Genomic DNA, 16029 nt, shown 5'->3' on the forward strand with positions numbered 1-16029 from the left:
GGCAATTAAATTTTAACTTAAACTTCAATAAAATTTGTGAAACTGAAATTATTGTTTTTATTGTACTTTGTTGACGTTTGTTTAAATTTTTTCTCGGTATTTTTTAGTATTTGTTGGTACTAATCACTATTCGTTGCTAAGTAGTTGGTTACGTAGGGAATAAGGGAGTCTTATGCTGGACATTGGACACGGTTTGTCATTAATATCAAGTCATACAGACCTATCAGGTGTGGTATTTTCCCATTAAAATTGACAGGGAGTAATTTTAGATATTGACATATTGTTAGTACCAAAATGTTATAGTTCGTCATATTTTAGTCATGAGAAATAAATTAAAAGTAAAAAAGAAAATGGATTCCAGTAATCAGTTTCTAGAACAATTAAGAAGAAACTTAAAATCCCCACCAAATAAAAAGCTTGACACAAGTTTTATTTTAATGTGGTGTAAAAACAACAAAGTTTAGCGGACATAGTGGACATAAACTAATAAAAAGGACCGTGCAGAATACCCATTAAACAATGGTTGGTTAGGGTTTTTTCCAGCAAAGAGAACATTGATGGTAGAATTAAAAGCAGTAACATCTTTAGCTCCGGTCATGATAGATGTTAGGTCACCAGTCTGCAGAGTATGGCAGTTCCTGACGAGATATCGCGGGTGTAAGACGGTTATATTTCGCGTGCGCGCGTGCTATCATTAAAAATCTGCGTGCAAAGCATGTACATTTCCAAGCCACAATAGGAAATCTTACTTAATTAAATAGGTATTTTTTTTAGTTTCATTAATTGGCGTGCGTGGGACAAATTGTGGTGTGCATCACCAAAAGTCTGTCAAATAATCGCGCGTGCATCTGCCATACTCTGTAGTCTGGTTAGGTTCATCAATTTGACATTTTTCCCCCATGAGAATTAAATTTTATTGGAAAATCTAATGGGAGTATGTGGTTATTGACTGTTTCATTACAAAAGTGCATTAAATGTACTTCAGCCAGTAAGAAGTAATCTAATATAATGTTATAATTATATATAAATACTATTATTAATATGTTTGTGTATGTTTTGAATTTGTTAAATATTACACATACTCATAAAGTTTCATTTATTGGTGTAATGCTTTGCCATGTATTGCTTTTACAAAATTTCATTTAAAAAACACAATGTTTGTTGGCAACAGAGTATGTTCGTTTTAGTTATGATTTGCATTTTACCATAGGTGCCATAAAAAGATGTGATAAAGACACTTAAAGTGAAAATAACCGGTGCAAAAATGATTTCAAATTACTGTGCAATAAATTATTTGGATTTATGACGACTTAACTAATCCTTTATCATGGATCACCACGAAGTTACGTACAGACCAAGTCTGGCTGAAATGAGTAAGTTGTTGTTATGTTACTGAGTTTGAAGTTTTATTTTATTGTGCACGTATCTGCTCGCAACTATTTTTTTTTAATTTTAAATTTAATATTCTGGCTCAACATTTGTCGATTTAACCACTCCTTTATTTGACACTTTTACTCAAGTGTTTTTTTTACCTTTACCAAGTTTTAACGACTGTTGTTTTGCCCTCATTTTCTTTCTCATCGCTGTGTAAATAATTCGATCTTCGTTACTGTATACAAAGGGATAAAATAAAAGTTAAGTTTTGTCTGTTTTTTTGCCAAGCAGTTGTTGTTGTTATTTCAACTGTAAGTTTTAGTTCCCTCATAAAAACTACGCTCTAAATTCTAAACCACTATTTGAAACCAAAAGTGCATTAATTTCACCTGAAAGAAAAGTTTAGTTGCCGTCTAATGCTGTTTTATTAGCATGTACACTAATTAATAAAAGTGTGTCATATTTTTGAAGGTTAGGATATGTATAACTATGGTTTAGGTAGGATGTTGTTACTTACAGTAGCATATATGGGAATGGTGTGTACAGACCAGTATAGTTTTGTTTATTTTTTATTATACCTTGATACCTACCCAACTACCAAACACAGTTCCAGTTTCTTTCCTATCTTGAAATGATCTTGAGTAAACACAGCTTATTTTACTTTCTCTCTCTTGGTTTTACAACCTTGCTTCAATATTGACTTTGGTATTACATCAATATACAGAAGTCTAACAACTTTGATATAACATGACACAACCCAGCGTTACCCTTATGTAATATGAACATACTTGCTCAGTTCTACCTCTTTTTATGGTTTTCTTCTATTGATTTTGCCCTTCGTGTCACCACTTGAACACCACATTGTCCACAAAGTCTATGCCATGTTTAACAAAGAGCAGGATGTTGTATTCAGATGGATTTGCTGTTGGTATTCATCCTTAGTGTCTGGCTCTACTTGCATTTATTTTAGACTTAAAAGGTGTTTCATATATTATGTTCCTTATGTGGTTGGTTATGTACATTTCAGTGTCTAGCTAATACTTGTATGCAGTATTGAAAAGGTTTTCCTTATATTATGTTCCTTATGTGCCTAGTTATGTACATTTGTGTGTCTGGCTGTATATTATGTCATATTTTAAACCCAGAAGGTGTTTTTCCTGTATTATGTTGCCTAATGCATTTGGCTATATATTGTAGTGCAATTTTATTGAATCACTTCACACTTGTATGTGGTATTGAAAAGGTGTTCGTTATGCGCCTAGTTGGTACTTGGTAGTTATGTACGTTTTATTGCCTGGGTGTACTTGTATAAGTTGTATGTAGTTGAACTTGAGACTTATTAGTTTTTTTTTATTCTATATTCCCTTATATGTTTGGGTATGTTATGTATAGCAACTAATTTCAGATTTAGTTTTATTTTTGAGCTCATAAATGAAAATTTTGTATGACTCGATCATTCAGAAATAGAAGGGTCGTATAAACGTGTCTGGTTTACCAATTATTGTATCGCTTGTCAGTTTAAATGTAAAGTTATGATTTGAGTCATATCCATGTAGTTAAGTGATTATGAAAAGTGGGTTAGGTCATAATACATCATATGACTAAGATATGCCTTGTAGTTGGGTTTAACCAACTCAGTTATTGCTTATAACCTTTAATTGGGTTTATATGTAAATCAATGGATTGTTTTGAACAATATATTTGTTAATACAGTTATTTGCATATAGGCATAACAAAATAGTTTAAGAAGCAATGTAGCAAACATCCTGTATACATCATACTAATGTGCCAAATGCACCAAATGAAACATATATTAGTATGATAGAATGTTAGTTATTTTTTCACTTAAGGTTGTAAATTCGTTCTGTTGTTTGTTGTTGTTCCGTTTGTACTTGTTGCTGTTATACTGTATTTCATTAACTTTGTTCCATGGTATAAAAAACTGCAGTGCTTTGGTTTTAGGCACAATTTACACTTAATTATTGTGTCATATATAACCACTTGTGACATCACAGTATGTTATTTTTACAGGATATCTCTTTGTTGAATATGAACATTACATTACCTATACGTTATACAGAGCGGTCAATAGTAATGACAGGTTACAGGGTTACAGCTGTATTGGTATTTGCAACATATACCAATTAGAAGTTGGCTTCCTATACTTTGCTTATTTATATTAAAGTTAGGTAAATAGTTGCTTTACATACAAAATTCTGCTTACTTTGTTCTGTTTATACAGAACCGAAAAACAGTGTGGTTTTGACTTGGCTTGTCTTCCTTCAAATATTATATTTGTGTAAAGTTAATCAGGTTTTCAGTGGTTAAAATGGTTTGTTCAGCATGCAACGTACTTATTTTTCGCCTGTAGCCCATTGAATGCAGGTTTAAGGCTTGTCGCTGCTATCATTAAGGGCCTATCTGTCTTTGGACAAGACACTTAGCAGCAAACCCTGATATTGTCTCGCTACGAGACAGACGAAATGTTGGTCCTTTAAGATTACATAAACAATGCCACAAAACTTTTTCTACACTTATTTATAATAAGTTAAAATGTAAATTTGAAATTTCATTCTGGTCCAACACTTTGTTATTTGATGTAACATACGGGAAACAATCAATAATTTGAGTTGTGGCCCATTGTGGGTATATATAATTATGACATATAAGCTTATATACCATAATGACATGGTGAAACAGGATTTCCATAAACGTCAAAACAATGGGATCCTGTGATATCATAACTGAAAGTACTAAGGTATAAAAATAATTAAATAAATCTGTATAATCTTAATCAAGTAATTCACTCGTGATATGAATAATTATGGGAAAACAACCAGAATAAGAATTTCAAATTAACATTTCAACTTATTTGTTCTTTTGTTAGACCAAAGCATAATTAACATTGTCAAAAAAACAAAGAAATAGTTTTCAATAGGTATAGCTTTGCGGTCTGTTACACACTAATTAAATGGGGTGGGGTATTAAGCCATACACCATGACTACGTTATGTAACAGAAGTTTTCTGCCTCATGTACTTTAAGTTAAAAACAGCGTCTTTTTATAAATCTTTACCCCCAAACAATATAAAACAATACACAATGTTGCTGCTAGTTTGTAACTACTGGTTTCGCCCATGTACATAAAGCCCCTTATGATACTAAAAATCAAAGCATATTAGAAATAAAAGCATATTATGATGAATAATACGTATAATATGTTATATATTTAATGGATAACGTGTATTTACGTTACGTCACGTACTCAGTATACCTGTACAAGAAATTTGTATGACTGCTTTCGCTTTGAATTGAAATGAAATGAATGGTAATTTATTTCTGGCTGTATGTTTGCAATTCAACAGCAATGAACAATGACCATTCAATTAGCACCAGTGTGTGATTTGTTGCTTTAACTTGCGTCAACCCAGAAACCTTTATAGGATCAGAACTTGTTTTGCACTGATAGGAATTGTAGTTATGTAATGCACCATTTTGTTGACAGTTCTGATTTAGCTTGTTAAGCTGAATAGTTGAGTGTACAAAGTTTATTCATCGCAAAAAATAATTTGCCGTTTTCTAATATTTTAACCAAAGTCTATTTAATTATCAGTGACTAATAATACAGCTGCTGAAATAGATCCATCCCGACAAGTAGGCCTATTTAGACTTTAATTCAAGTATTTATAATTATAGCAACAATATTAGATGTTATGTTTAGTATATATCAGTTTATAAATGTCAATGTTTACAAGGCATGGCAGTAAAGTTTTTGTCGTGAAATGTCAAGTCATATTAGTCTGTCTACCCGGCAAATTTCTTGTTCATAAATATATGTCATTTATCACGATATCATTGATATGTTATTATGAATTTATTTCTTTACAATTGCAGCCTTTATCATATCACTTGTAAACAGTATTCTGTTAAACTACTAAACTAGTATTCATTTTCCACAAGACTTTTTAATAAAACTTGAACAAAGTAAAAGTAATGCAGAATAATGCCCACGAAAGGTAATTTCCAATGCTCATTTTATTGACACAGTGATATGTACATAGACATAGCTAGCGTGTATGTGTCAATAAAATATACCAGTTTGCATTGCACAAATGTGATTAATTAAATCTGGTGACTTCTACTTGGCAAACATATATGTGGACAAACACGGACAGTAATCCCCCTCCTAATAGAGATAATAACCTGTAAAGACGCAAAATACTGAAATAATAAAGTAGTGATATCAGTTGGTTTCGCCTTCTATCCTATAAGTTTAAATTTGTTCCACATTGGATTTAAATTTAAGATCAAATTCTTATTTTCATAGTTTGTACTTTGTTTTGTAAAACGATGATTAGGATTGTTTGTTTCTTTGCATTTATTTTAGTTTTAACTTTTCTTCACAGCTGGTGATGAATATAAGAATGAAGCTTTACAGCGAGCCGCTCAAGAAAGACTGGATATTGTCAACAGATATGCAAAGGTAAACTTATTAATATGAGAATGTATTGGTTTCACTATGCAAAGTACAGTTTTACATAAGCTTGCTGCTAGAATGGCAGAATGCTAGTTAAATTGCTTTAATCTTTAAAACACAAAATTGGGTGTGAAGTTTGTGAACTCTTGGGTAATAACTTGGTAACTACCTCCCAACAGCATAAAGTATATTTTAGATAAAATACAACATACTGTGTAGCCTATTCATTAATTAAGCCAGATTTTTACAAACTATTGGAACTGCTTTCAATACTTGGTAGGTGATTGTAACTTTTGTAATCTGCCGATAATGCTTCCACATTACTTCCTGTGTCAGCAAATATAGAAAGAAACTCACACTTTATCAATGACGTCACACTATAGGGATGTAATCGGTATCGCTATTATAGCAACATAGAGTCAAAAGATACAGTGATGTCATGTGATTTAGCACCCAAGTTTTAGGCCTGAAATAGCTTCTACTTTGCTGTTAGGTGTTTATATATACAAACACAGACAAAGTGTAAAAGCTGTAACGGTGACTGGTTAGTGGTTGCTAACTGTATAATTAAATATAATATCTTTTTCTTTGAAGATTTTGGATGTTTTTAGACAAATCTAGATTGACTTTTTCACTGAAAAGTAAGATCTCAAAAAAAAAAATCTTGATGTCTATGTTTCCTGTCCATACATTATTATAAAACTCTTAGTTAAATACGCATGTTCTACCTATAAAAAGGTTAAATATGTATTGTTGCACCCAGGGAGAAGAGGTGGGTGATGACATGGATGATTGGCAAGATGCTCGAGCTAAAGTTTATCGAGTAACGGATAGATACGGGTTCCTGCAGTAAGTTTCCTTGTTATGAACATGAACGCTAGTTGCTTTGGCCATACTGCTTAACAATCACTTAGTTTGATGACAAGATATCATCCCTATTATGTTGCACAGTATTCTGCAGTATGCATCAGGTATCATACGTCATACCTGCCAATCCCTGTAACTTTAAATAAAAATTTTTAGAGTAAGTTGTGTGGTTATTGATGGTGGTTGCTAGGGGCAGATTAGAATGTCTACTGCCACATACTGTTTAACAATTTCTTAGTTTAAGAAGATGTATTGTATTATGCTGCATCATTTATACAGTAGGTCTGAAGTTACCTAACTTTTAAATACAAATATTATTAATTATTATATACTTGAACATATTTTATGAATAAAAGCGTTTTCTTTTTATAAAACTTTTTTATTATTCAATATGTAAAACTTACTTACACTTGATTGATACTGTGTATGTTCTATTCACCAAAGTATGTTTAAATATTAGCGAGGAAGAACTACCTGAGATCCCAAGTTTAGAAGAAGAAAGAAGGAAACAAATTGAAGTGAAACGCCAAATTAAATGGCTCAAAATAATCCAGAAATGGGACCTGTATGTAGGAACAGAAAAGGTAGTTTCATTTTTACGATCTTTTATTTTATTTCCAAAATAGTTATGACAAGTGAGAATCATGCATAGGCGCCAAACTTTGCAATACAGAGAATTCCAGGCACAATGGCTTTGATTCCTCAATACTAGTTCCACTGATGCAATTTAGGCTCTATGACTTTATTTTATAAGCTATACAGAAAAAAAGTTTATACATTGGGGGGAAGGCTGTTGTCTATTACCTTGGCCCATTTATGATTTCTAAATTCAAAGTTCATCATTAAACCAATTATCACAATAAACTATATAAATTCTCTTTAATCAAATTATTAACAAATTTCCATTTTTTTCAGTTACGCAAACGCACATTCAAGGGAATCCCACTAAACTTACGAGGTAATGCATGGAAATTAATGCTGAGTGTTCCACAGTTGATGGAGAATGAAGCAAATATGTATGAGGTATTTATGTGTGTGTGTGTGTGTATGTGTATTGTAAGGTTAAGGTATATGTATTCCAATGGGAGAGGTTGTATGCCAAGGCACTATATGGGATTTTGGAAGTTAGGCAATAAACCAGAGTGGTCCCATTACCTTAATTAAAAGTATAGTTGTGTTATAGATAAATTTTAATCGAAAACAATAAACAAACCGAAACAGTGAAACACAATATTAAACAATAATATAGCCAACGTAAAAGTGTATTTAAGATTTAGTTGTGCTTACCAACATTACTTCCATACACAGCAAATGAAACAACGATCCCACGAACAATCACCCGACATTAAACAAATTGATATGGATGTTAATCGAACATATAGAGATCATATAATGTTCCGGAAGCGATACAGGTATGGAGAGATTATGCTAAAATCAAATCAAAATTAGTTCTCTGAAAAAGCTGTTTTAGATTTGTGTTATAGCTGATAGGAACAGTTTATACTGTACCTATATAGTATGTATATAATGAATATATGTATAATTTATATAGAGTAGGGTGGGGGAAGATGGGACACCTTTGACACATAATAACTAAATATCCTGATCGTGTTTTAAACAATTAACAACGGTCTATGGGAGCCGCGAGGATAAAGTTCATAAAAAAAAACGTTGAATGTTTGTTTACTACCAAATTGGAAGAGAAAATAGATTGAAAAGGTGTCCCATCTTCCCCCACCTTCCTATATATAAAATTTTATAAATTTTGGAAAAATGCATTTTCACTTCGGTAAAAATAGTCCCAAAAGTTCATTTATTCGTGTAATATAAAAGGTATTATTTTTAAAGTATTTGGAAAACTTTGCTTCATAGAACTTCCCATAATAGGAATTCAATGTCTGTGTTTAATCAGCCGGCAATGGCTTTTAAAGAGATATTGATTATTTTAGTTTCAAGCATCGGGAACAAGTGTGGTATGAGGCTTGTATTATTATGATACAAAGGCATAGTGAACAAATGTAATGTAATGGGTCAATAGACTTACATCCTATGTCCCAGTTGTCCCCACTGAAGACCTCACCTTTATAAATTAGGATGTTTATTTTGGTTTTTTATATAAACATCCTTTTTAGGGTGTGATAGAAACTAAATATTTTTGAGGTGTATGGGTTATAAGGTTATGTCTTTTGAGTTTGAATTATGAACAAATAAAAATATCACTTATTAATCCAGTTAATTTCAAGAGCACCGAGTATATTGTTTAAAACTAATTATGTGCTTAACAACCCTGTATAAATAAGATAGGGCTATTTTTTATCTAGAAAGTACATGTTTCCTGCAGTGAAGCACCTGTGATGCAGGCCAAAGATTACTCACTCATTTATTCTACACAAAATACGCATTTGCTGTGCAATTTTAAATAAACATACCATATGTTTGTTTCCTTTAATTTTTTATTTTGTGACATTTTCATACATAATCATTACCAATGCCCAATATAACTACTTAACTTAACTAGTCATGTATTATATGTTTATATTTACAGCATTAAACAACAGCAGTTATTCCACGTATTGGCTGCTTATTCAATGTACAACACCGAGGTTGGTTATTGTCAAGGAATGTCACAAATCGCTGCTTTACTTCTTATGTTTATGAGTGAAGAGGTGAAAATATTAAGTGTATTTGGTCAAGCTTATATATATATATATAGCAGGGTGGGGCAGATGGGACACCTTTTCATTGTATTTTCTCCTCCCATTTGGAAGTAAACAAAGAATATTTAAAGAATTATAAAACCATATCCTTACTACTCCCATAGACCTTTGGTAAATGTTATCAGGATGCATTTTGGCTCTTTGGCAAGAATTTTTTTTAATCACAGTTAAAATTTACGATTAAACCACACAGGAAGCATTCTGGGCTCTCCATTCATTATTATACGAAGCCAAACACCGAATGCACGGTTTCTTCATCCCTGGTTTTCCAAAACTCATGCGTTTCCAAGAACACCACGATAAAATATTAAAGAAATTTTCTCCTCGATTAAAAAAACATCTGGTAAGTGTAATAGTGAATAGTGATTATTATGTCATCATGGCTAAGGTTTTTTTTCAATCTTGAAATGAGGGACAGTTTTTTTTTTAAGTTTTGAAAACTTTTGCTGTAATTAATATAGTCTTTTTTAAATCTTACAAAAACAGTTGTACAAATATTTCGCTTACTGCATGATAAAAAAAACGTTAACAAAAGTTTTGCTGCTTCATGTGTTTAAACAGTTTGCTGTGTGGTATTATATTAAAATAAATTACTATGAAATACCAGGATTACTGTGGATCTGGTATTACGAATACATAACTGACAAAAAATAAGTCCAACTAATTCTATAGTAAAATATATATATTTTGTCTAAATGGCACGATGCCATTAGAGGATTATTGTGATTGACACATTTTTACTATTTTAGGACCGCAACGAAATATTTGCGTCTCTCTACTCCCTCAAGTGGTTCTTCCAATGTTTCCTCGATCGAACACCATTCCCTCTCACGTTACGAATATGGGATATCTATGTATTAGAGGGGGAGAGGGTTTTAACGGCAATGTCATTTACCGCACTTCGAATACACAAAAGTAAGTTCTTTGTAAAACTTGATTAAACCATATTAGCTGGTTGGCAAAGTAGGCATGTCCACCATGGTGTTTTCTGCACTGCATTCATCAGTAACTGTTAGAAACCATTAAGTTCTGAGTTGCATGGCTAAGTATTTTGCCTCCCCTGCATTTAAAAAAAATTCACCTATGTTTTTTAACATGGAACTATTCTATGTGGGTGAGGCCTTACAGTGCAGCACGTCATGGGGCCAAAGATTTAGGCAAGATTTGGCCTATTACACCAAAACCCAGGGTGCTACAACTCACTAGTGACTGGGTTGGAGCAATGGCCGTTAAATGTCTTGCCCAAAAAAAACATACGCCTATTGGTATCAGGCATTGAACCTGGTATCTTTTAGTTACAATGCAAGCACCTAAACCCTAAACAAGCCAGTGAAGCCACTGCGTTTGGTGTGCACTAGAACCTTAATTTTATAGGTTATTTATATCACGAGCCACCCCACCAAAATCTAATGTTTAACCCTCCACCAGCCGCATTGAAGAAGATGGACATGGACGGTATTGTTCGTTTCTTACAAGAAAAACTTTCGCAAGATTTTGGTTTGGATGATGATGCTGTTATTGAACAGCTTAAGGTTTGTGTTAAATGTGTTGGTGTGTGTAATGTGTTGGTGTGTTTTTGTAAAATGTAATGTGTCTGTGTGTGTGTAATGTGTATATACTATCAGTGTGTGAAAGTATGTATTTTGTGTATCGTAATGTTACTGTGTATGTGTATGTATCTCTATGTGTATGTATGTGTGATTAGGTACTAAGTATGTATTTTTTCGTAACATAATTTATAAATTACCCAATTTACTGAACCAACATTAAGAATTTACTCTCCTTGCCCAATAAAGTGACAAATTACCTTATTTACCGAAATAGCAACCTCTAATCCAGTTGGTAAAACTCCCTTTTACCCGATTATATTGGAATTATCCCATTCACCAAAATATTTACCCCAATCTGAGATATTTTGAGTCAACCAAATTTAACCCAACCATTTAAAAACCACCCTAGTTACAGTTTATGCAAATATTTACCCTCATTTTACCCCATAAACGAGTAAATTTTACCCCATATATGATTGAACAACCCCAATTTTACCCTTATTTTACCCCAGATAAACATGGGTGAATTGAAACGAGCTGGTGTAGATCTACCGCCACCCGCTGGAGAAGAGGAATTACCGAAACTTCCGTTTGGACTTAAAGTTAAACCGACCTTTGCACAAGAAACTGGACTCCGATCACCTGTTACCATCAAGTCAAGTGAAGGTAGAAAATTTGAAATTGCCTAAACTATTTATTTTTAAAACTCTCAAAATAAAACTTGAAAAAATAAAGGTATATGCCTAAACAATACTTAAAAAAAAAAAATGAAATAAAATTAGGTTAATCATTTTTAAAGGGGAAACTGTATGTTTTGGAGGGAAAAACAATATTTAAAAACTTTGGTGTTATTTACAAGTAATCACCTCTGGTTAGATTTAATGTGCCTGTTAAGTTTGTTGTTCAGGTACCCTAAAGTGAAGGTTTCAAACTTTACTATTTTTGCAAGTTATATCCGGATTTTCATGTTTCTATTCTATGTGTGTGAAATACCACAGCGTGCCATGAGTTATTTTCGAGTGTTTTTATATCATATTTTTAGGCTTCTTTTTTTTCCAGTGTTTCCATTTTATATTAATTAAGTTTATTTTTAGAGAAACAGAAGAAATCTACATCAATTCGTGGAAGCAAGAGGAAGTCCAAGAAAGATAAGAAAAAAGAAGAACAAATTCCAAACGGAGCAATTCCTACCCCTTCCAGTAACATCAGTAGTCCTCAGCAAAAGAAGAGTGACGAAAAATCTTCCGTGAAAAAGAAGGAAGAGCGCCCACAAGTGGAGAGTGTTGCTTCACCCGTTGAAAAAAAGAATTCATCGAAAAAAGAAAATAGGAAAAAATCTGTTGAACATGTTCCAAGCAATACGAAGGAGTCGTCACGGTTAAGTGACGCCCCGGTATCATCTGATGACGTGCAATCGTCGGGTAAAAGGACAGCGAAGGTAACACCTTCATCGAGCACCAAACAACCGCCCAACAACCCCCCCAAGCGGACAAACGGTCAGTTACGTTTACCGAACGATTCGTCGTCTGAATCACACGGTAGTCATGACAACGGGAAAGTACAAATTGTCTGGAAAGCCCCAAGTCCTGGAAAAACCCCCTCACCCGCACATAACGATAAATTTTTTGGGGGATCCCCAAAATGGGTGACACCCCGGGCAAATTGGGGTTCAATATCCGCTGCTACCTCACCCACCAAAAATGAATCTTCTTCGTATAAAAAGTCAAAAAGCGCCGAGCATTTAAGAAATCATTCAACCGTGCCAAGGTCACATGACAAGGTAAGACATAAATATCTTATAAATTACAATTTCACTTGAACTATTTTTGAGAGATACTGACATAAAGTACTTTATTATTTATGTGCAATTTCTAAAACATCAGGCTGGAAAAGAAAGAAAAACAGGAATAAATGCCATGCAACATGCTAAATGTTGATAATTACACATCAACCTAATAACTGGTGCAACTATTAGTACAAACTATAATGAAGATTAGTTTAATTTTTTATTTTTAGTTTTTGATCAGTAAAATTTATATTCGTTTCGCATAAATGGCTTTTTCTTTTATCTTTTCTCCACTAATGTTGTAGTTTGTTTTTCAATTAAAACAAGTACAAATAATTCTTTACTAATCCAGCAAACGAGGCAGTGAGGCACAACTAATATAATTTGCAGTGTTGCGCATTAATTTTAAGCTAGCAAAATGCCAAACAACTTTAATTTAAAAATCTTTTAGTCAAACAAACTTAAATGCAATGAATTCATTGTCAACTCATTACATATAGTACTGTGGGGTAAGATGGGACACCTTTAGCACATGATATTCTTCAAATATTCTGATCAAGTTTTAAACAATTAACAACTGTTTGTTGAAGTCGTGAGAATACAGTTTTATAATTTTTTGAATGTTGTTTGTGTACCACCAAATGGGACTAGAAAATAGAATGAAAAGGTGTCCCATCTTTTCCCACCCTACCATAACAACCTGTCAAAAATTATTTTAAAAAGGTCTCCAGAAGTTTTTCCACTTAACCAATTGGTGACAGATACTTCATAAAAGATGTCTGTCAACTTGCATTTAAAACACATCTTTTACTACAAGTTGTTCGTGGGGTTCCCTAGCCATAATTTTTTAACACAACCGAACAACTGTTAGTTAAACTAGGTTGTGAATTTTTTATTTAGTTGCTTTAAATCTGTGGAATCTGGATATCTGATTTATATTAATAAGTTTTAAAACTGATAATTTAAAGACATCAACAGTTGGCATGAGATTTATGAATACAGCATGTGTGTCTGCTATAAAACAGGACACCCATATGATCATAAAACAAACTGAAACATAATGTACAAAAAAATCTTGTTATTTCCACAAATTTAAAGCAACACCTACATACACTGCATGGTCTTGGTAGATTTGTTTTAATTTGCCACCTAATTCTTAATTAGCAATAATTAGTACTAACCAACCAGTGATTCCTGTCATTTTGTTCCAATAAACTCGCAGCAGTTTCACATTTTCGAACCGTCGACAGGCCAACGCGCCGTCTACATTTGATTCGTCGGGATCGGGAGAAATCCCGGACTCCGGCGGGGTTTCGGGCGGCGCAGGTCCCGCGGAAGTTTCGCCTTCCGCGCGGCCTTTTAGCGTCTACGATAACGTGCATGGTGCAGCAGGGGGAAGCGGGCCAACGATAAGTGTGACGCCGCTAAAGGAAATAAGCGAGGGCGACACGGACAGTATGTACGAAAATAAAATGGAGGTAAAAATATTTGACAAACTTATTTATACAGCTACTAATAAAAACTGTATAAATATAATAGGTTTGGATAAGATGGTCCATGTTTTCATTTTCTTTTATAATTCCGTTTGGGAGTAAACAATATTATTTACACCCCATCCTTACGACTCTAAAAGGACGTTGTTTATTGTCCATGTTAGTAAATTTGGTTTTATTTTCAGGAATCTCTTGAAAACCTTCGGGAATTAGCTGCTGGTTTAAGTAGAGACCCAAGCCCCATGCCTGGGGGTTCATATAGGGGTCGTAGAACCCCTAGAAGTACCCCATCCTATCTACCATTATCAGGAGAACCCAGGATCCGCGCCGAACAAATGAGCCGCTCGAGGTCGCTGGAGATGGATGACGTCATAAATACAACTCAGACACACCCATACCCCACCCCTTTATCAAAATCCATGCACTCGGTAGTTACCGCGGCCAACGCAACTCAACCTAACTCTGCGTTCCGTCGCGCTGTGGAAGACGCAGGCATACGAACCCCCTTGCCCCGACCACCAAGCTCTACCATGCTATCGTCGGTGCTTTCCCCTAACAGCGACCGTGTGACGTATAAACCCCAACGTCAAGAACAACGACGTTGGAATGAGACGCCATTGGACTCAAATTCGTGGTTGCCCTCGCCAGAGTATTACCCGGACCTGGAGTCGATCCCAGTACCCGTGCATCTGTACAACAGGAACAACAACACACCGGACAAGCGGTTGCCATACCCCCAACACGCCCACCCGAACGTGTATAGTCGGTACGTGGCATCTGACATAAAGAGTGTCAACCGCGTTGCACAAAACCCGACAACCCCTAATATGAAAGTGACTCGCTACGAACCCGAGCCAAATAACTGGGTTGATATAATGAAACTATCCCCAGAACATTCCCCTGCGCCCCACCACGTCACTACGACCCATGTGACGTCATCAGCGCCTACGTCATACCCTCCAAGACTCGAAATACGTCACCAGCAACCGGAAGTGCACCCACCACCCTACGTCAGCCCACGTCATCAAAATTACGCCGTTCCCGATTCGGACGTCGAATACGAGTACGTGACGTCACCAGCTATGACGTCATCGTGGTCACGCACGCGCCGCAAGAACAGTTCAAGCATAGCTGTCCAAACTGACAGTTATTTCGCCGCGAGCACCGACGTTTGATGCCGCACTTATATCTTCCTGCAGTTTCTATCTCCCAGAACAAATTTACTCCCCGCTAGATGGCAGTATTCCTTCATATCGCAATAAGTTCGTCTGCCATATTTATTTCACGTCATAGTAGCCTGTGTTACTTCATATAATCGCGTTGTGTCGAGTACAAAGTCGTTTCTTCGAACAATTCTCATTATTTACCTTTCCCCACTTCATGTATATACGCCGCCATAGCGCCGCTGCGTGGTTGTTATATATTATTTCTATCATGCTGGTGGTCTTCATAAAGTGAACAAATTTTATTCAGCGAATAAAAACTTTTTCATCGCCGCATATTTTAAAATGCTTCGTTTATATTTGCTTGGTGAAAATAAAAAACGACAATATTTAATATTTCCCTTGCTATCTCTATCTGTAATAGTAGCTTTATAGGCAAGAAAATATATGTGTTGTATTATACGGTCGTGAGGCAGCGTGGCACGTCATAGAAACTGATACTTAGGCCAGGCTTAACCCAACACCCAGGGTGTTACCGCATGAACCTCATTTGTGTTAAAACTGGTCGCCCTCCAGAAAGAAATGGATGGGCTAAGGTCCTTT

The 16029-nt window shown here is 34.6% G+C and overlaps 1 protein-coding gene across 3 annotated transcripts; it reads left to right on the plus strand.

Moving 5' to 3' along the window:
• Positions 1-57: 57 nt before the first annotated feature.
• LOC149740650 (uncharacterized) lies at positions 58-15820 on the plus strand. 3 transcript variants are annotated; one of them, XM_089872409.1, is made up of 15 exons: positions 58-227; positions 1211-1373; positions 5780-5856; positions 6614-6699; positions 7178-7301; positions 7633-7740; positions 8026-8129; positions 9263-9383; positions 9628-9777; positions 10184-10349; positions 10863-10966; positions 11497-11650; positions 12079-12764; positions 14021-14248; positions 14449-15820. In XM_089872409.1, the coding sequence occupies exons 2-15, from the start codon at positions 1328-1330 to the stop codon at positions 15436-15438; spliced, it is 3144 nt and encodes a 1047-aa protein (XP_089728535.1). In that variant the 5' UTR covers positions 58-227; positions 1211-1327; the 3' UTR covers positions 15439-15820. The 3 variants fall into 3 exon arrangements, with proteins under 3 accessions (XP_089728535.1, XP_089728536.1, XP_089728537.1); XM_089872410.1 differs by lacking the exon at positions 58-227 and having other exon boundaries at positions 1148-1373; XM_089872411.1 differs by lacking the exons at positions 58-227; positions 1211-1373 and adding an exon at positions 5248-5389.
• Positions 15821-16029: the final 209 nt, after the last annotated feature.

Source organism: Ciona robusta, chromosome 2 (genome assembly GCF_009617815.1).
Source record: "Ciona robusta chromosome 2, ASM961781v2".
NCBI classification, from domain to species: domain Eukaryota; kingdom Metazoa; phylum Chordata; class Ascidiacea; order Phlebobranchia; family Cionidae; genus Ciona; species Ciona robusta.

What these genes read in the sequence shown, in the direction of transcription:
- LOC149740650 (XM_089872409.1), top strand. Translation starts at nt 1,328, where the DNA reads ATGGATCACCACGAAGTTACGTACAGACCAAGTCTGGCTGAAATGA. An exon ending in TTGTCAACAGATATGCAAAG is followed by an intron (nt 5,857 to 6,613) that starts GTAAACTTATTA and finishes TGTTGCACCCAG; the next exon opens with GGAGAAGAGGTGGGTGATGA. An exon ending in TGTATGTAGGAACAGAAAAG is followed by an intron (nt 7,302 to 7,632) that starts GTAGTTTCATTT and finishes CATTTTTTTCAG; the next exon opens with TTACGCAAACGCACATTCAA.